A 20,042-nucleotide genomic window follows, 5' to 3' on the forward strand; every position below is an offset into this window, starting at 1 on the left:
AGACTTTGCACTAAAAACACAAACGTGTGTATTTTTGTAATTTTTTTAATGTGAAAATAACCCTTTTGCCAAGAAATTTGTGTAAAGTGAAATTTTGAGGATGAGCTGCTTGATCTGTTTCTGAAACAGAACAATCCTGCGTTGGCTGCAGGGAGGCAGACAGGTCATCTGCAGCTTTATTTATTGGCACTAGAGCTGGTCAGGAATAAAACCATGCCAATGTGGCTCCAAGTGGATGATGTTTAATCCCATTGTTGCGATAACTCTGGAGCACAGGAATCACAAACATCAAACAACTATTTTCCAGTGTTGCCTCCTGTTTTTGTGTGGTGAGGTGGGGAGACCTGGGTTTTGTGTCCTCTTTCAAAACAAAAGGAGGGGATTTCAGTTAAAGAGCAGGGACCCTATTTTCCTCTTGCAGGATCTGAGTAACTTCCATTGAAATTACTTGTATCCTGACTGGGGAAAAACTGAGATCCAGGAGTGCTAGCAAATACCTAGGGACTTGGTGGAAGCACATTGTTTGAGTAATGGATAAAGCCTTGAAAAATAGACTGCAGCAGACATTCAGCATTGGCTACAGCAGGGAGAGCAGTGATGAGCTGCCAAAATCTTAACAACCGGTTCCCTCCTCACCCCACAAGGGGGTCATGGCCCGTCCCCCGGGACTCCTGCCCCATCCAACCCCCCGCATTCCTTGACGGCCCCTTCCCCCCGGGACCCCTGGGCTAGGTGTGAGTGACCTAGATCTGTTTCCAGCTCTGGTTTCCCTATTCTTCAATCTCATCATCATCATATTCAAAAATCAAGACGGTGGTGAAGCGAGGGAGACGTGCTCTACTCTGTTCATTTTCTATTCCAGGAATGTGCACACAGATTTCAGCAAGGATCAAGCATCAAAATATGCATGTAAAGTTAATCCACTGCAAACAGCTTGTCAACCTAGTAGGTGAATTCCTCCAGAATCAAGGGGGGAAAAAACTCAAGCCTTAAACTAGTTTAACACGCTCGTTCTGCTTTGGGTCATTTCCTGCTTCCCTGTGCCAAGCATCAGTGTTAGAAGCAAGCCAAGCCACTAAAGACATTTTGCATGGATGATTAGAAAATTGCAACAAGTGCTGCAATTTGGAGGACAGGGAGCTGGAGTGGATTGTGATAGGTTTCTGGGGAGGGTCTTGGAAAAAGTGGGATGGACTAGGATCCCCACCCCTTGCTGGGCTTATAAAGCCATCAGCAACTCAGGTGAGAGTCAGGGAGGAGTTGAGGAACAGGCTCTTTCATTGTGCAACTCTGAGCAAGGAATGTCCAAGGGCTATTAAAATCTCAGACAACGTGCTGTCCCTTGGGTGATTATATCTCTGCATTTCCCTTGACTCCGTGGACAGAGATGCTGCTGAAATTTTTTCTGAGTGCCCTTGTCAGTCACCTAACAGCTGCATATGCTCCTGAACTGTAAGAAATACCACTTACTTTACTAATGATATGTGTTTGCTGTGAATCATTCATTTATTGAAGGGTTTGGTGACACAGTTAGAAAATACTGCTTCTGCTGCTGCCACCTTTTATATCTGGAGGCCTAGGCTGAATTCTAACTTAGATGGGATGATTTAGCTTGGGTTGGTCCTGCTTTGAGTAGGGGGTTGGACTAGATGACCTCCTGAAGTCTCTTCCAACCCTAATCTTCTATGATTCTATGAAATGGGTTGATTGCTTCTCATCTGAGCACAAAACAGACTTTTTACACCTTGCTAAACTACCACAAAATGTAACATGTCTGAGCTTATATGCGTAGGAAAGGGAACAGTAATAGCAAGGTGTGGTGTGATAGGTATGGGCTTCCAGGATTCATAACATGGGGGGGCTGCAGAGCATGATTGAGGGGCATCGGCAGAGCTGTGTGGGAAGCCCAGGAATAGCAAAGCGGCTGCGAGGGATTGTTGGCAATTAGCAGAGCTGTCTGGGGTCCTATGTTAGATCTGAACCTATAATGAAAAAGTCCTTTACTTCTCCATAACCATTGTCTGACCTCACCCAAACAGGTTGTTCCTTCCTATCTGCCCCCTTGTCTCTTGAATGAATTTGTGTTATTTGATTTCCATAGACAGTACATCCTGATGGTGCCGTCAGTGCTGCAGAGCAGCTCTCCGGATCAGGCCTGCCTGCAGCTCTACAACCTCAATGAATCGGTATCTGTGAGTGTCGTCCTGGAGTACAGCGGTTCCAACACCACTATTTTTGAGCAGCCTGTGAGAGGAAATGACTTCTTCCAGTGCATCAGATTCATGGTACAGACTTTAATTTACATTTCAATAAAGAAAAAAAAAGTAATCATGGAAAATGTGTATGATCAAACAAGTGATCTTACAGAATTAGCGATGGGAGAGGAAAGGGTAAAGTAGAGGAGGGAGACTAAGGGAGAAATAAGAGCTGGAAGGAATGAGAAATGGAGGGGGGGAGGAGGCAGGGGAGAGCTGCACTGTGAGAGAAGAGAGGGATATGGGAAGACAGAATCAGTATAGATCTGAAAAAGAGACAGAGCTGGCAGTGGAACTGAGGTGTGGTGTGCATCTGTAGTACACTTCATGCTGCAGGAAACTGCTCCTGGAGAGAATGGTCTAAGCTGAACATTCTCCCCTTATATTTTGCATCCCTCCCAGGCTCCTCGTGCCACCTTTTCCCCCTTGGCTTTCATCACTTTCTCTGCCAAAGGGGCCACAGTCAGGCTGACAGAGAGGAGGTCGGTGGCAATTCAGAATGTGGACAGCGTTGTCTTTGTCCAGACAGACAAACCCATCTACAAGCCGGGACAGACAGGTGAATGTGGATACTGCTTTACTTAATGTCATTTCCTCTGGGAACCAATATCCTGAGCTAGAGTGAGAGAGAGAACTGCTCTGCAAAATGCAAGTCAGAGCAGACAATGTTGCGGATTTGGGCTGACTACTCAGCACCTTAAAGTAAAATCATTGCTAATGTCTGCAGTGGAGCTGAGGAAGCCACTCTCAGACACAGGAGAGCACCTGATGGGTGACTGTCAAAATCCCAGCTCACTCCCCAGTCTTTATTCACTCTCTTTCCACAGTCACTCCCTTTGTCCCCTGCTCTCACTGCTGCTGCCTTGTTATGGCTCCCAGGCACTCGTAGCCACGAATAGATGCTTAGAGCACTGCCCAATGGCTTTCTAGCTATAGTTCCACATCTGTGGCCATAGCTGGGCTTTCCAGCTTCAAGTACATGGTGAGCACCCAGTAGGAGAGGCCATGAGGGAAGGTTCTCACACAGAATTACCTGCTGTGCAGACACTGGGGAAATCACTTCTGAATCGGGCAAACTGCTCTAATCAGAGATGACTGCTTCTTAATAACACTTGCACTTTCATGTGCTCAAAGTCCTGTGCAGAGATTAACTAGATTAATGCTGACATACCTCTACAGGGGAAGTGGGCACATTTTACAGTGGAGAAATGGAGATAAAAAAGGGGATTTGCCTAAAGCCACACAGGGAGTCAGTAACAGAACTCAGGCTATCTGACTACCAACCCACTCCCTTTCCTTCAGTGGGCTAGACAAACCTCTGGAGAAAAGCATTCCCTGCTGTTAGGCCAGTTCAGGGAATTCAGTCCCATGGAAAGTTATACCATGGAAAGTCTCTCGAATGAAAGGATGGAGCCGGAACCCTCTTCACTGTGGGCACAGATCCTAGCTATGATTTACCTGTTCCTTTTTCAAGAGGGGAGTGCTGGAAAACCAGCTGAAGTGGGGGTATGGACCAAACTGGAGCTCAGAAGATCGAGGAGAGCTAATGTTGATCTCTTGCCCATGTCTTTTCAGTGCTGTTTCGAGTTGTCGCTCTCGATACCCATTTTAGGCCTGTTCAGGAGACGGTGAGTGTGACCAGAGACCAGAATTATCCAGGCGCCCCACCTGGATGGTAAATTGGTGGGTGTTACCGCATCAGCCCCAGTCCAACCTTTAAATATGCACTTGTTGGACAGAATTGGAGCTGAATTTCTGCAGAAACTGAAGGAGAAATATTCATTTGAACTGGAACCTTAACACTGCACATACAAAGTCCTGCCCTTACATGCAGCAGCCACACAGAGCAGCACTAGCATGTAGACCGCTGTGCACCTGGCACAAGAGCCCTCCTGCTACTGCTGGGCAAGGGGCTTCAAGGAGAGTCTGTGCCAGGTGATCTTTACTGCTCCAAGAAGCAATTTCACTTGGCCCACGCCTACTGTTCCCATTTAGCATGTGCTGCCCATGGCGACAGGCTCACTAGCCATCTGCAAGGGGAGAGAATCTAGACACTGCCACCAACAGACTATCTGTCTTGGGGATATTATACTTATTGCAACACGTGGAGGGGTCCTGGCTGGCTTCTTGACTGTGGAGAATAGGCTTCCTGCACCTTATTCTCACCCCTTACCTGTGCAGGAGAGAGCAGGATTTTGCCCTGTTGAAAGGTGCTAGATAATCTGAGAGTGTGGATGGATGAGACAGATGAGGCCTGATTCTGATCTTAGGTACAGCATTGTAACAGTAACTGTACTCCTGGTTTGCACCAGTACAAGTGAGATCAGAATCTGTTCCAGGCAGGGGCAGCTCCAGGCACCAGCCCACCAAGCACGTGCCTGGGGTGGCAAGCCGCGGGGGACAGCCTGCCGGTCGCTGTGGGGGCAGCAGTCAGGAAGCCTTCAGCGGCATGCCTGCGGGAGGTCTGCCAGTCCCACGGCTTCAGCGGCAATTTGGTGGCGGGTACGCCGAAGCCAATGGGACTGGCAGACCTCCCACAGGTGCGCCGCCGAAAGCCGCATGACTGCCATGCTTGGGGCAGCAAAATACATAGAGCCGCCCCTGGTTCCATGGTGTCGTATGCCCTCATCTCCTCTTCCTTTTTATATATTCTCTTCAGCATTTAGGGCCAAACCTTGTGGTTCTTACTCAGATAAAATTCCTACTGAACTCAGTGAAAATCTTGCTTGAATACTCACTGTAGATTTGGGCCCTTAACATCTAAAATTGTTTTTAAAATTGTTATTCATTCAGTGCTGAAACAACTATTATTGTTTCCTCAAACACTTACAGTCTCTTTTCCTGGTCTCTTTTTCAGTATCCCTTGATCACCATTCAGGTAAGAGACTTGCTTTTTAAAATGTGTCACCTATAAACGTGAAATCCTGAGTGTGTGTGTGAGATATACTTAACTAGTCACATTCTGCTCTCAGATCCACTGGTAGAAATGCACAGTATTTCTATGGAATCCAGTGGAGCAAGTCCAGCTTTACAAGTAGAGTTTAGCCCAATAGTAGTTAAAATTGTCCTGTTCATATGGTATTTCTATTTCCTCTCCTTCCTATCAAGAGTTCCAATTGCTTTGGTTTATAGTTTGCATAACTTGCCCCGCTAAAGCAAGGAACAATTGTAGATAATGGATGCAATTACTAGCTGCTTTGGACCATGAAGTGTTTTAGAAATTATATGGCATGTTGTGCTTTTGTTAATAAGTGAGAAAGTTTCAGTTCCCTTCCAAGCATGCATGCCTGCAAGATTTCACTTGTACTGTGAAGTCCAGCCATTAATTGTTGCATACAGTGAAATTTTAAACATTACCGAGTTTGACATTGTTCACTAACAAGCACAAGGCAATTGCTAGAAAGTCTTTTTTTTTAACCAATGTAGAATGAGAGAGAACAAAAGGCTATGGGAGCCCAAATAACTGTGTGTGGGGGGGTGTTGTAGAGTGTCTCTTCTCTCCTTCCAGTTGGGGAAAACTGGGACAATGGAGGGGCAGGATGTGGGGAAGGGTTTGTGTGTGGGATAAGATAGGGAAGAAAGATCCCCCTTCTTCACCCTTTCCCACCCCTTCTTCATAACAGCATGGAAAGCTGGAACCTTCTGCAGTATAGGGCAGGGTGGGAGAACGTAGGGTTTATCTATTGGTGAAACGGGATAGCAATTCTTCCCTAATTCACAGGGATGTGTTGGTTAACAGGGTACAAGCAAACAATATGCATTTTAATACAACCTAATGAAAGTGTATACATCTAGGAACAAAGACTGTAGGACATACATACACAGTGGGGGATTCTATCCTGGTAAAGAGTGATTCTGAAAAAGATTTAGGACTTGTGGTATATAATCAACTGAACATGACCTCCCTGTGCAATGCTGTGGCCAGAAGAGCTAGTAAGATCCTTGGATGTATAAACAGGGGAATCTTGAGTAGGAGTAGAGAGGTTATTTTACCTCTGTATTTGGCATTGGTGAGACCATTGCTGGAATACTGTGTCCAGTTCTGGTGCTCACAATTCAAGGAGGATGTTGATAAATTGGGGAGGGTTCAGAGAAGAGCCACAAGAATGACTAAATGAGCTCTCTGAGGCTATCCATCTATTTAGCTTCACAAGAGAAGGTTAAGGGGTGACTTCATTACAGTCTATAAGTATCTACATGGGAAATAGATATTTAATAATGGGCCCTTCCATCTAGCAGAGAAAAGTATCCAGCGGGGGGAAGTTGAAGCTAGACAAATTCAGACTAGAAATAAGGTGTAAATTTATAATGGTGAGAGTGAGTAATTATTGGAACACTTTACAAAGTCTCGTGGTGGATTGTCCATCACTGACAATTGTTAAATCAAGATTGGATGTTTGTCTAAAAAATATGCTCTAGGAATAATTTTGGGGAAAATGTATGGCCTGTGTTACACAGAAGTCAGACTAGATGATCACAGTGGTCCCTTCTGGCCTTGAAATCTATAAATCTATGAAACGGGGGGAAGTGTGGGGAAAGTCATGCTAAATTCAACATGCACCAAATTTGTAAGGTGGAAAGAGCTAGAAGACTTAGGGCTGGTCTACACTACCGCTTAAGTCAATGTAACTTATGTCACTCAGTGGTGTGAAAAAAGACACCCCCCCACCCCCCAGCGACATAGGTTATATTGACCTAAGTGCTGTCCACACTTGTGCTGTGTCAGCAGGAGATGTTCTCCCACTGACATAGCTTCTGCCTCTCGCAGAAGTGGAGTAATTATGCTGCCAAGAGAGCGCTCTCCTGTTGACATAGAGTATCTTCACCAGGCATGCTAGAGCAGTGCATCTGCAGCACTGCAGCTGTGCTGATGTAGCATTGTAGTGTAGACTTGCCCTCTGATATTTACTATAGACAGCATTGATTAGTGTCACATATAGGTATGACAACAATTTACTTTGTGTCTTTGATTCCTGTTGCATGTGCTAATAGCAAAACATTAAGTTCTGCCTCAGCAGGAGACAGGCTACCCATTCTGGGAAATGTCAGCTAGATGGAGGCTCAATAACACACCAGCCTTCCGTTAAGAAAAAGAAACTAGCTGTGTCTGTGCCTATCTTCCTGCTCCCTCTGTCCCCTAGGATCCTCAGGGCAATCGGATCTTCCAGTGGCTGAATGTGACATCTAAGGTGGCCATCGTCCAGCTCACGTTCCAGTTAATCAAAGAGCCAATGCTGGGCAACTACCAAATCAATGTGGAAAAGAAATCGGGATCTAGCACTCGTCACTCATTCTCTGTGGAGGAATATGGTTAATACCTGCTGTTGCTATTATTTGCACTAGGAAAAAATAGTTGGAGTAGGGCCCAATCTGTCATAGTTAGACCCAAATTGCAACACCCCCACCCCCCAAAAAAGTGTGCATTGCTATCTATGGGTCTCCTGACCCCATTGTGAATGGACCAGGTCTCTACCCTGTCCTCAGTGGAGTCTAGAGACCTGAGCTGGTGTCCAGACTCACCTCATCTTTGGAGTTTGGGTCTGCAGGTAACTCAAGAACAAGACAAATTTGTTCATGTGTTACCTGCAGACCCAAACTTCAGACTAAACTTCATCCCAAAGCATGGCCCTTCCTAGGGTTTGTCTCTAGGACCGCCTCTGTCTTAGTTCATTCTGGCCCTGAGGGACGTTCTCAACCAAATTAGAGCCACCAGAAATTATCCTGGATTTTCATACAAGGTTTGAGTGCCTGAGCCTGGGATGACTCAACAGAACAGGCCTGCACTCCTTTCTGCACAAGATCTTAGTCTGTGGTCCAGTTACACTGCAAATTCCAGGGTGTTCTGTTCTGGCTTCTGGTTCAGCCCACTCCAAAGACAAAGTCTGTTTGCAGAATTCAGAATGCAGAAATCCATCTAGATCCAGGGTTTGCATTTTGAACAACCCCAAGTCTGGGTTATTAGGAGCTAAGGTTTTTGCATTGGGGATGTCTCTCACAAGAGATACATTTTAACAGCAATGCACTATACTCAACCTGCCAAAGGTACTGACCCCACTTTGCCAGCTCTTTGGATCAAGACTGCAGCCCTGCACAAATCCCTCTTTTGGACTGTTCATACTGCAATCAGGAAGTGTGACTGCAGCCTGTGTAGACATACCTGAGCTAGCTTTGAGCTAGCTAGCAGTAGGGGCTGCAGCTGCTTGAGTACGGACCCAGGGTCTTGGGTTGGTGTGGCTAACCCAGGCAACCTCCCACTACTTCTGCACTGCTGAGGCTTCACTGCTATTGCTACTCCGGCTAGCTTTGATCTACATGCGCTGCAATCACATCATGTGACTGCAGCATATGCTTTATGTCTCTAGGTATCTTTCAGTCATTGAACTCCACTTGTCTTCTGTTTCTCCCCTTTTTACCCGTTTTTGTTCCCAGAGACATTCTGACACTAATTGCCTTTAATAAATGTGCCATTTGAGAACTAGAGAGAAGAAACAAATAGTAAAAAGCCAAAGAACAGAAGTTAAACATCTCCTGTAGGTGCAGGCTGTGAAAAACTCCTCCTAGGCAGGTTATGAAACTTGAGTTACAAACATTAAAGGTTGGCACTAGGAACTAACCTTTATCCTAGCAGCATTCACTAGCTTTCTCAGCACATAGTGAGGAGTCTAACTAAACACTGCTTGTTTTATGGCTTATCCTTCCTTAAGTAGCACCTCAGAGCAAATCCATTACTTGTCTATGTCGGGTTTACTGATAGCTAGTGGAGCATTTTCACCATGATCCCCAAGTGTTAGATCATTTTCTTGGTCCCTTTCACCAACCCAATTCAGAGCACTCTAGTTCCCGCCTGCTGTGTGTTAGTAGTAACTAAACAACTAGGAGGTCCATTTCTCGCATAGGAGCTAATGTGCCTTTTTCCCCCCCACACTAGTGCTACCAAAGTTTGAAGTTATGGTCCACGCACCAAAAAGTGTCTCAGTCCTGAATCCCGATTTGACAGTGAAAGTTTGTGGTGTGTAAGTATCTGATACAGTGCTGCAGAGAGACTGGGGGCAGGGTGAGACCTTCCCAGAGAGACAGACAAGAGGGGAGACTCATCAGCAGACGAGGAGGAGGACAAAGCCATCAGAAGAGGCTGATCAATATTGATTTTGGGGATAGCGGCCTAGATTTATTTGTGTTCCTCTGGCTTGTGGGTGGATGGGAATCTTATTGTTTGCACAGGTGTATGGTGGGTTTTACACAACATTATCTGCTTCCTTACGGATCCCCTGGGATGGGCTCACCCCTCTTCAGTGGTTATTTTAGGAGTAGGCTCTGCTAAGCCAGCAAGTAGCATGGAGTTAAAGCCCAGCAAGGGATTCAGCATCCAAGCGGGCTATGGGACCCTGAGCTGACCCTATCCAGTGTAGCTGAGAACAGTTGGGCTCAGTCCTTTAAAGGGGCTGAGTAACTCTTACACCAGGAGATTATTATGTCGAATCTAAAGGTGAAATCCTGGCCCAACTGTCATCAAGGGGAGTTGATTTGCCTTCCTCTGCCTCAGAGGATCAGCTTCATCCCAGGACATCAGTGAACTCACCCCAGAGAGAAATTGGGCCCCAAACGGTGGTGGCAGTGATTTTTAAAATACGAAGTTTAAAAAGTAGGGGTAGGCTTAAGATTGCATTTAAACTTCCCCAAAGCTCAGGGAGTTGCTCAAATCCTGGGTTTGGCTCAGACCTGTCTCTATTGCAAAACTGATGCAACTGTCATCAAAGTATTTCAGAGTGGATGGCCCAAAGGCCTAGACAACAGTATACCCACTTTCTGTACCTTTAGGGAAATAGATTAGAGCACAGAGAGCTTTAGAAAGCAACAGAGGGTCCTGTGGCACCTTTGAGACTAACAGAAGTACTGGGAGCATAAGCTTTCGTGGGTAAGAACCTCACTTCTTCAGATGCAAGTAATGGAAATCTCAAAGGTGCCACAGGACCCTCTGTTGCTTTTTACAGATTCAGACTAACACGGCTACCCCTCTGATACAGAGAGCTTTAGAGTTCGTCTGTGGGAAATTGTTCTGCACTGCAGAAGAGAATCAAGTGTCTGTGAAACAACGTTTACTAATGTGGGGGATGCTAAACTAGCTTAAGGGGGACCCACAGCGCACAGATCAGCATGGCCAAAGAAAGATCCTGGACTCCCAGTCCATGTCCCCCACACTCTGCAACATGCTGCTGAGTCTGCAAGTCAAATGGCAAGTAGTTCTTTGACAGCCAACCACCTTCCTTTCCTGCTCCTGTTGTGGTCTTGGCTATGTAGAGCCTGGCAAAATATCTCAGTCTGAACCTTTTCCCAGTAAAACATGCCAATTCAAAGACGCCAAAACATTTTGTGTATTCATGTCAGTTTAAATTCACTCAAAGATATGAAAAAATTAAAACATTTTGTTTTGACATTTTGGAAATGAAACATTTCTATTTTTGATTAAAAACAATGTTTTGTTTAGAAATTTCCTTTTTAAATTTTTTTTAAATGTTAGTAAATTCTTGAAATTGAAACAATTTTTGTTGACTTTTTAATTGCCAAAAAAATGTGAAAATTTTCATTGTCCATTCTACCTAATATATACAGATCCCCCCCGGTTTTTTGGAATGGCTAGCAAACCGAAAAATCCCTTATTCACTCAGCTCTACTCACATGAATGTGGCAACAGGCTAATGCAGCAGCTCCAATGTCTCTGCTCTGCTGGTGCAGCACTCACCTCAGCCTCTGGTGGCATCAAGTTGAGGCATCTAGTGAGTGGGGTCCTGAGGAAGGGCAGGAGCTGCTGGTGGATTGCAGAGAAAAGAGGGGAGTTGGCAATAAACAGAGAACGCGAAGAAAATGTTAAATACAGTGAAAAGGAAAAAAGGCAAGATGAAAAGGATAAATGAGACAGAAAACAAGCAGAACAAAGGCATGAAGATGGCAGATGCATGGGGACACGGAGGGGAAGGGCTGCATCATAGAAAGGTCGGGAATCGCTGCTCTAAGAGCAACGTGGAGGCCCCTTCATGGGACACAGATTGCCCTGTTTAAGGAAATGACAGGACGTTTCATTAGGACAAATGAGTATGGGGCAATGGAGATACTAAGAAATAAAGGTAAGCTGCAATGTCCTCAGACAGTGAGAGTTGTCACCAGGGTACAGAGGTTGGCATGAAAATCCACACCATTGCTGCTCACAGGTAATTAACCTTTCTGCAGTATTCAGAAATCTAGACAGAAAGCACACAAAATTACTCCCGTCTCTGGGTTCCCAGGCGTGGGGCGGATCCTGGGTCTGTAGCTGTACGTTAGCTCAGGTCAGTCTCTTGAGCCCCTAATTCACTGTTGTGTTTTCTCCTCCACTAGGTACACCTATGGCCAGCCTGTCGAGGGGAGAGTCCAGCTCAGTGTGTGCAGGGATTTCAGTTTGTATGGAAACTGCAAGAGAGACCCACTTTGTCAGTCTGTTACCAAAGAAGTATGATACACAATAGCTATTTAGAAAAGATTCCCTTCCTTCCCGCCTTTCCTTTCACCCCTTCATTCCTACCTTCTAATGCAGGGAGTACAGGACTGAGACTCAGGAGACCTGGGTTCTCGTCCCTGCTCTGCCATTGGCCTGCTGGGTGACCTTGAGCAAGTCACTTCACTGCTCTGTGCCTCAGTGTCCCCATCCGTAAGGTGGGGATAATGATACTGGTCTCCTTTGTAAGTTGCTTTGAGATCTATGGGAAAAAGTGCTACAGAAGAGCTTTATATTGTTGTTGTTATTATCTTTGCCTCCTCTCCCCAATCCTCTCTTGATCTTTGAACATAAATTGTATTTTAACTAGTTTTGACCCTTCCCCCCCCCCATATTGTGAGTGGGATTTGAGTCCTTTGGGTGGGTGGATAGCTTTGGGATAGAATCACAGAGCATTTCCCCAATATATTTGGGGCTGATGCGGGTCCTTGGCTACATGGAACTCACTGGCTAAATATCTATCTAATCTAAAGTGCCAGTGTCTATAGGGCTCCAGGCACCATAGGAACTAACCACAATCTAGATAAAGGTACTTCCAGAATCAGAGAGGAAATATCCTTCATTGAAATAATATTGGGGATGGTTGTGTATACCAGTTAAACACATTAGAATCTGTCTCATGGGGAGAAGGGATGTTGACCAAGACACTGGGTTCTCTCCAGCTCTTGGAAAAGTACCATAAGATTCCTCTCTTCAGGAAGAGTGAGAACTGCTCCCAACCTCTCCCTGAAAAGAGAGGACCTTTAAAACAGCACGGGCTGCCATCCTGCATTGCTGTCCTGCAGTGTTAGCACTCAGTGGCTTCCTCAATACAGGGCAGAATGGCAGGGAGCTTGTTTAAAGTCTAGAAGGCAGACTCTAACAGTGCAGTGTTTCCAGGCATTGGGCATAGCCCCAGAGAGTCAGCAATGGATAGGAGCCCAAGTCTTAGCAAGGAATCTGTACTGTGGTTCTGCTGACCCAGAGACAAGAGACCTACCAGCTAAGCCAGGCACAAGTATATCATAATGGTCTTTTGTATGAATATTCTACTGTTATCTTTGCTCAAGCGAGTAAGCCAACACCCTCTTTGCCCCCTTTGACAAGAAGATCCCCAGTTCTCCTGACCCTGCACAGAACTGGGCTCTTTCCCTGCTCACTGACTGTTTTCTTCCCTTCTCAGATGGGGAAGGATGGCTGCATCTCCCATGTCTTCAGCTCCAAGATCTTTGAGCTTAATCGCTCTGGGTACCAGATGAACCTTGATGTGAAAGCAATCATGACAGAGAAAGGAACAGGTAACACCTTCCAATCAGTCAGAGACTGGGGTACAGTGATGGAAAAGGGTGTTGGAGAGAGAGACTGCTCTGTGGGTCAAAGCTTTGGCTGCCCAGTCAATTCCCAGTAGGGTGACCAGATGTCCCAATTTTATAGGGACCGTCCTGATTTTTGGGTCTTTTTCTTATATAGGCTCCTATTACCCCCTCACCTCCATCCCGATTTTTCACATTTGCTGTCTGGTCACCCTAATTCCCAGGGAAGATCCATTTTATAAACACAGTGACAAACTATTTCCAAGGCAAACACTTAGTTGGTTAATTTGTCTCTATTTAAACAATGTTAAATTCAAGACTAATTAATGTCTCATCTTCATCCTGGGTCTGTCTTGCAGGTGTGCAGCTCACCGGCTCTGCCTACATTTCCATAACCCAAGTGCTGGGCAGTGTGCGGTTTGAGAACATGGATCAATCCTACAAAAGGGGAATTCCTTACTTTGGACAGGTAGGCCAGCAGCAAGGGACCCTCCAGGACAAACTACTGTATCCTGGGTGATAGAAGGGGTCTGCGAGGTAGGGGAGTTGTGTTTTGGGGTCCAGCAATGTGACCAAAAGTCTTTCACCAAAGGAGGTTTTCTTCCCCAAAGCTTCATTCTTTCTACTTAGACTGCACAGTTTAGAACAAAAGAATTATTTTCTTAAACAACATTTGTCCATCCTTGGCTACAACTCAGTTCTTCAGCTAGTCGATACGGACCTCTGATTACCAATAAGTTTACTGCCTTTGTTCTGAAGTCTGGTCTATAATGAGGGGAAATGTTTTGTGTTTAAAAAAATGTTAACTAACATGATTTTAACTAATTAACATGATTTTAACTACAAGTTAAATGTGATTTAAGTTTTCCCCCCACCCCACAGGTTTGGCTATGACCAGTTAACTGGAGCTAATTGAAGCTGTTTTTTTTTTTTTTTTAATGTTGGAAAACAACAGTTTTTGTTTTAATTCAGTGAAAAATGCATTTTTTTTGACAAACAAAGTTCACTTAGCAATTTTTTTTATCTCAGAAAGTTTCATTTTGTTATGATGGGGAAAATGCCCCATTTTTAAAATTCTGTTTTCTTCAACTAGAAGAAGAAAGGGGGAAATTAAAGTAAGATAAAGTTGGAAAAAGAATTATTTTCTCTTTTAATTTTTTTTTTCACGGGCAAAAGGTCAATGTATGTTGACAGAGCGATGTATGCCCGAGCTGGAGCCTGGGCTCAAGTCAAACCCCTCTTGTGTCCACACCAACTGTGCAAACCTAGGGCTCTGACCATGGTCACAGGAACTGCAGTGCTGGAGGGTCTGAGCCCATGTTAAGCTGGGACCTAAGGTCTGAGCCCTATTGCTTTCCTGTGGGCATGCAGCCCCCACTTGACTCAGATTCCGGAAGTACTCCGGATGTATCCCAGAGTTCCAGGTGACGGGAGCAGCACTGCAGGCTGGCCATTACTGCCTGTCCGAGTGCGCTCCCCCTTCCGTCTCCGGTTCCTCCTCTCTGCTTGCGGAGCTTACCCCAAGCAGGAAGCAAAAGTGACAAGGGGAAGCGGCTTCCAGCTGCCAGGATGTTGGGAGTCATCTGTCCCTGAGTTGGGAACCCGGCCACTCCCCGTCCTTGCAGAGCAGCGTTTGGTCCTCACTTTGCTCTCTGGCCCTTGCTCCTAGGCCCCCCTGGGGCTGCTTGTACTGGGCAGAGTGCACTGTGAAGGTGGCAAGTGGTAGACAGCCCCAAAGCTTCCACACAGCCAGAGGTGGATTAAGATATATTGGGGCCCTGGGTAAAAAGAACATTGGGGGGCCCCCCACATCCCCTCCTGCCATGAGGCCCTGCCCCCTGCCCCTCCCCTTCTCCCAAGGCTCCACCCCCTGGTCTGGCCACAGGCCAGGCCATGGTAAGAACTGCCCAGGGAGCCTGCACTGGTGTGGGGAGCCTTGAGCACTCTGGTCCCCCGCCCAGGGCAGGTGGAGGGTCTGGGGTTCCCCACAGCTGCCCAGGCTCCCTGGGTGGCTTTTACCCAGCCTAGGACAGTGGTCCCCAAACTGTGGAGTGCACTGCTTAAGGGGGGCACAGAGGAATATTTGGGTGGGAGGTGCAGTAGGGCCCAGGTTAGCGTCCACAGGGAGTGGAGAGGGAGTGCCACCCATCCCTGCTCTGCCCCCAGGTCTGCTCCGGACCCACTCCAGCCCTGCCCCCAACTCCAGCTGTGGCTCTGCTCCTGGCAATACCCCAGCCGCACCTCTGGCCCTGCTCCAAGCCCTGGCCCTACTCCTGGCCCCCCAACCGCAGCCCCCGCCCCCACCACGACCCCCGGCTCCTTTTCCCAGCTCTGGCCCTGGCTCCCAGTGGGGTGCAGACCAGGTAAGGGGGGGCACAACTGAAAGTTTGGGGACCCTGGTCTAGGGTAAGCATATGTCCCGTTTTGGCCCTGGATGTCCTAACTTGTTAGGCAAAACTCAGCATTTGTCCCATTTGCTCTTGTTAACTGATCACCAAGAGTAAATGGTACAAATCCTCAGTTTTGCCAAAAAGGGACTCGGGGAGGGGGGGGGGGGGAGTTGGGGCTCAGGCAAGCCCTGCGCAGGGGAGGAGGGGGCTTGGGCACGTGACTCAGGATGGCTCCAGGTGTGGGAGAGGGGGCTCAGCCAGCTCCACATGGAGGGTTGGGGGGGAATATACTCATTCACTCTCTACACAGGCTCCGTCCGTCTTCCAGCCTGGCAGGGATGGGGCCTCAGGGGGAAGAGGAGGAGCAGGGCAGAGGGGTGGGGGGGGAAGGAGCAGGGGGTGGGACCATAGTGCCAGTGCTCCTGTGTGGCCCCCAAATTAGCCAGGGCCCCTGGACTCGGGCCCCTTTGGCCCATACGGTAATCCGCCACTGGCCACAGCTGCCCATGGTGGCAGCTCTGGCTACCTCCTCGCTGTGGGGAAGTTGTGGGGCTGGTTCACACTTGCCACCCTGACAGTGCACACAGCCTGGACACCCCTGCCCACTCTGCCTCAGTGTGGACACCATTTTAACCCTAGCTTAAGAATTTTTTGACTGAAGTGTAGATGCTCAAGCCCAGGATTCCCTGAAATAGGTCAGTTGACTTGAGCCCTACTAACCCTAGATTTACATTGCAGTGTAAACATACCTTTAGAGAGAGAGTGTGTGAAAGTATTACTTTTAAAAGTGAAAGTGTTACTTTCTCTGCAGGTGTTACCTTTCATGTTTAGAAGTTCAAGTACTACTCCTTCTTACTTTTTAGTACTCCCCCTCCCCCACGTGCACACTCTTTTTCCAGTGGAAAAATAAGGAAAGGGAAAAAAGAGAGGGAACTCCACCCCTCCCACCAACCGAATGAAAGCAACTAACCAAACAAAATGAAACAAAAGAAAGACACCCCCAAAGCAAACACCAATCCCATTCCTAAAACAAAACAAAATTGAAAGAAGGTAGGCATTTTCAAAATTTTCATTTTAAAAGTATGGGAAAGTACCAAAGTTACAGGCATGTTTTCAACTGATTGTTTTTCTAATTTTTGAAAAACGAAAGTTTCATCAAATTAATGTTTGTGGTTAAAAAAAAATTAGTTTGACAAAATCCAATTTTTCAGTGAAAACCCTTTTTGTTAAAAAGTTTTGACCAGCTCTACTGTTAATACATTTTTAAACACAACTGTCTTTGTATACAGTAAGGGAAAAATTGAGTTTATCATCAGTTAATGTTTTCTAATGCAATGCTTTTTCCCAGTAAAGACAAAAGTTTGATTGGGTCTTTGGTTCCCAGCTCTGCTTCATTACTTTACTCTCCAGGGATTCTGAACAGGGAGTTAGCTTGTTACCTGCTAGTAATTTAGGTTAGATCCCAGCACCCTGGCAATAGATTATAATGAAATGCCATTTTTTTTTACCATACTATCTAGTTCTGGGTTTCCTGGCTCCCACTGGATGGCATTACTCCCTGCAAAAGAACCACACTATTATTATTCTTGAACACATGCACGCATGCACACAGACTCAAAACACAGTTCAATTACTAGGCTTATGGAATATAGCTAATGGAATAGGGAGTTATGTAACTCTACATTTCCCAGACAGCTCACAGTCTAATGTATGAATAGCAAGGATGTGGGATTAGAACCAGGGAATATCGTGGCTGGAAGCTGTAGTGGGTTCAAAAACCAGAGATGAAAGAAGAAGGTGTCCAGCAAGTGAGGAGGAGTCCTTGAGCCATGAAGAAGAAGGTGGATGAGAAGTGTGTGCCCTTAAACTAGGAATGAGTAGTGGGGAGTGAGCAGATAGGGGATGAGGGGGGGGAACTGTGTGTGTCCTTGCACTTGAAAGAGATAGTGTAAGTGAAGCGGTGCACCTGAGGAAGTCCCACACATGCTAAGATGGCTGCCATGATGTTGTGACAGCTATTTTAACTCTTGGATATTTGTTTCTGGGGGTAGAGTTGTATTAGATGGAAAACAAACACAGGCCAAACATACATGTCCATACTCAAATGGATTAGGAACTTAACATTGGTCTTCTACCTCTCTGAGACCCTCACGTTCCCTTTTCCTTTAGGTCAAACTGGTAAATGAGGATGACTCACCCATCGCAAATGAGGTTGTCCAGCTGCTCCTCAATGACAAGAATGTGGGCAACTACACCACAGATGGGAATGGCACCGTTCAGTTTTCAATTGACACTTCTGAAATGTTCAATCCTCAATTTACCCTGAGAGTGAGTACCTGAAGAGCTAATGGGGAAAGGTTGTATTCCCATGGGAGGCACTGTGTTGGGGAGAGGGATGGCTGCTCTTCACCCATTGCCTAGAACCTGTGTCCAAAGAGGATGGGATGAGGATAGTATTTTAGTGATGGACTGTGCTTTCTCTGGCTCCTTCCATGCCCCAATAATCACAAAGCACCTTATAAAGTAGTGAGCTAAATATCTCAGTTATTGCAATGATTATAAAAGTAAATACAGCAGCTTTTGTGTGCTCTACAATATCGCAAGCGTTAGCTGACTTTGGTAAGAGAGGACATGCTGGCCAGGAGCAGTGAGGCAAACGGTTGGGATTTGAAGAAAAAAGGGAATTGATTGATTTAGCCTTTTTTACCTTTTTCTTTTCTCTTTTTCTTTTTCTTTGTATCTTGTCTACAAAATGATTGTGACTTTCACAGACTGGTTTTTCTTCTGCTCCTTTTGGCACTTCTCTGCTTTTGCTGTCACCTCTCTCCAGGTTGCTAGAGATGGTCTGCTGTCACTTACACTACCTGGGCAGTTAGCTTTAGATAAAATGCCTTATCAACGGCTTGTGAATTTTAGTCTCTTATTTGTGGGAGTGATTTGCTGTTTCCACTGCCTCCCCAGTGAAACATCAGTTTCTTTTCTCCCTTTCCCCCTTTCTTGTCAGGTGATCTATAAAACCAACGACAACTGCAATGTAGTTGGTTGGTTGATACCTTACTATCCTGAGGCCTATTACTCTGTCCAGCGCTTCTACTCCCGGACTAACAGCTTTGTGAAGATCAAGTTGGAGCCGGAGGTGTTGAGCTGTGGCCAGCAGAGGTCAATCACAGTGCACTATGTCCTGAACAAATACGGGTACGGGAAGATCACCAGTGTGAAATTCTACTATGTGGTAAGTGTCAGGTGGCTTCTGTGAGTCCCTAAAAGAACTCAGTTTGGGATCTGCCCAGCAAAACCCCAAGCACTGATATCTCAAATAATTGATCTACTGGGTTGTGAATAGCAGAGATGCTATCTAGGCTAAACTCTTCCTTGATTCACATTGCTGCACAACCTGGCAAACAGGACTGCAAAAGCAGCAATAGGACTGGGGTGGTTTGGCAGGACTGTGTCTGTGTGTGGAATATCTAACCTATCTACCTCTGGACATGCTATACCTGACTTCATATTGAGCCAAACAGTTTAAACAATCCTAATTGCATGCTTCCCGTTATCAGACTGCATTGTTCTCCTCCCCCCTCCCCCTGTCTCCTGTCTCATGGCGTCTTTCTGTGCACAGGTGATGGCGAAGGGCAAGATTGTCCTCAGTGGCAAACAGCATGTCAGCACCAGTGGTGGTAAGTATAGTTTTTGATGCAAAGTTAATGAGAATTAGGGAATGAGGCAGAGGTTCTGGGATCTGTGCAGCAGGCAGGACTAGCACAGCACCTCTCCCCACACGGGTGTGCATGGTGGAGTCAGGCTGGTAATCACCACCTGGAAGACCCCTGTTGAATTAAGGATGGCTGCCCAACCCATCAAACTCTCCACAGAGGCAGTGGGGGGAAGCAGCCTATGTCACCCCTGGGGAAGTAATGGCCTATGGAGATCCTCCCAGAAGAAAACTGGAGCAAATGGATTTCCTGAGGAGATGCAGAGTGTGGCTAAGGGAATAAGGAAATAACACATATCTTGTGAGATGTCTGCCACTGGGATGTCGGATCTGAATTCTGATCTGAAATCTGACTGGATTTTGGATACGCCTTCAAACCCTAATTTTAACTTTGGTGGCATCTGGATCTGAATCCAAACCCACGACCACATCAGTCCATCTCCACAGTATTTCCTCTCTATGCCATCTCAATCCCCTTCCGATTTTACACACATGCCAGCTAGGATGGCAGCTTCTAGAACAGTTTCTCTGTGATTCTCTTTTGACTTGTTCCTTTCTCTCAGCATCTCTAAAAGGCACTTTCTCCATCCCACTCGCTGTCAGTGAGAAGCTGGCTCCTGCTGCCCGGATGCTGGTCTACACCGTGCACCCTGCCAGGGAGCTAGTAGCCGACAGTGCCAGATTCCAGATTGAGAAGTGCTTCAAGAACAAGGCGAGTGAACATAAGATGTTTCTATGGTTGTATAGCTTTTCTCCTATGGGAGACCTTTATTCCCCCCCCCACACACACCCCTCTAAATCTCTGCTACAATCTTACCTTCTCGTTCCCCGTGCTGTTTCTGATCTTCTCTTACTGTGCCATTC

The 20,042-nt window shown here is 46.3% G+C and overlaps 1 protein-coding gene across 2 annotated transcripts in view; it reads left to right on the forward strand.

The window, feature by feature from the left end:
* The first annotated feature begins 1,256 nt into the window (after positions 1-1,256).
* LOC101931094 (ovostatin-like) overlaps positions 1,257-20,042 on the forward strand; it is a 52,857-nt gene continuing 34,071 nt past the window's right edge. For both annotated transcript variants that reach the window (XM_065571796.1, XM_065571801.1), the window contains exons 1-14: positions 1,257-1,452; positions 2,102-2,285; positions 2,658-2,814; positions 3,831-3,883; positions 5,113-5,133; positions 7,397-7,565; positions 9,184-9,268; positions 11,628-11,739; positions 12,947-13,061; positions 13,436-13,545; positions 17,636-17,794; positions 18,471-18,698; positions 19,086-19,143; positions 19,742-19,890. In XM_065571796.1, the coding sequence (XP_065427868.1) occupies positions 1,388-1,452; positions 2,102-2,285; positions 2,658-2,814; positions 3,831-3,883; positions 5,113-5,133; positions 7,397-7,565; positions 9,184-9,268; positions 11,628-11,739; positions 12,947-13,061; positions 13,436-13,545; positions 17,636-17,794; positions 18,471-18,698; positions 19,086-19,143; positions 19,742-19,890 (1,665 nt within the window). In that variant the 5' untranslated portion in view covers positions 1,257-1,387. The remainder of the gene's footprint in view (positions 1,453-2,101; positions 2,286-2,657; positions 2,815-3,830; positions 3,884-5,112; positions 5,134-7,396; positions 7,566-9,183; positions 9,269-11,627; positions 11,740-12,946; positions 13,062-13,435; positions 13,546-17,635; positions 17,795-18,470; positions 18,699-19,085; positions 19,144-19,741; positions 19,891-20,042) is intronic.

This window comes from Chrysemys picta, chromosome 1, assembly GCF_011386835.1.
Source record: "Chrysemys picta bellii isolate R12L10 chromosome 1, ASM1138683v2, whole genome shotgun sequence".
Classification (NCBI taxonomy): domain Eukaryota; kingdom Metazoa; phylum Chordata; order Testudines; family Emydidae; genus Chrysemys; species Chrysemys picta.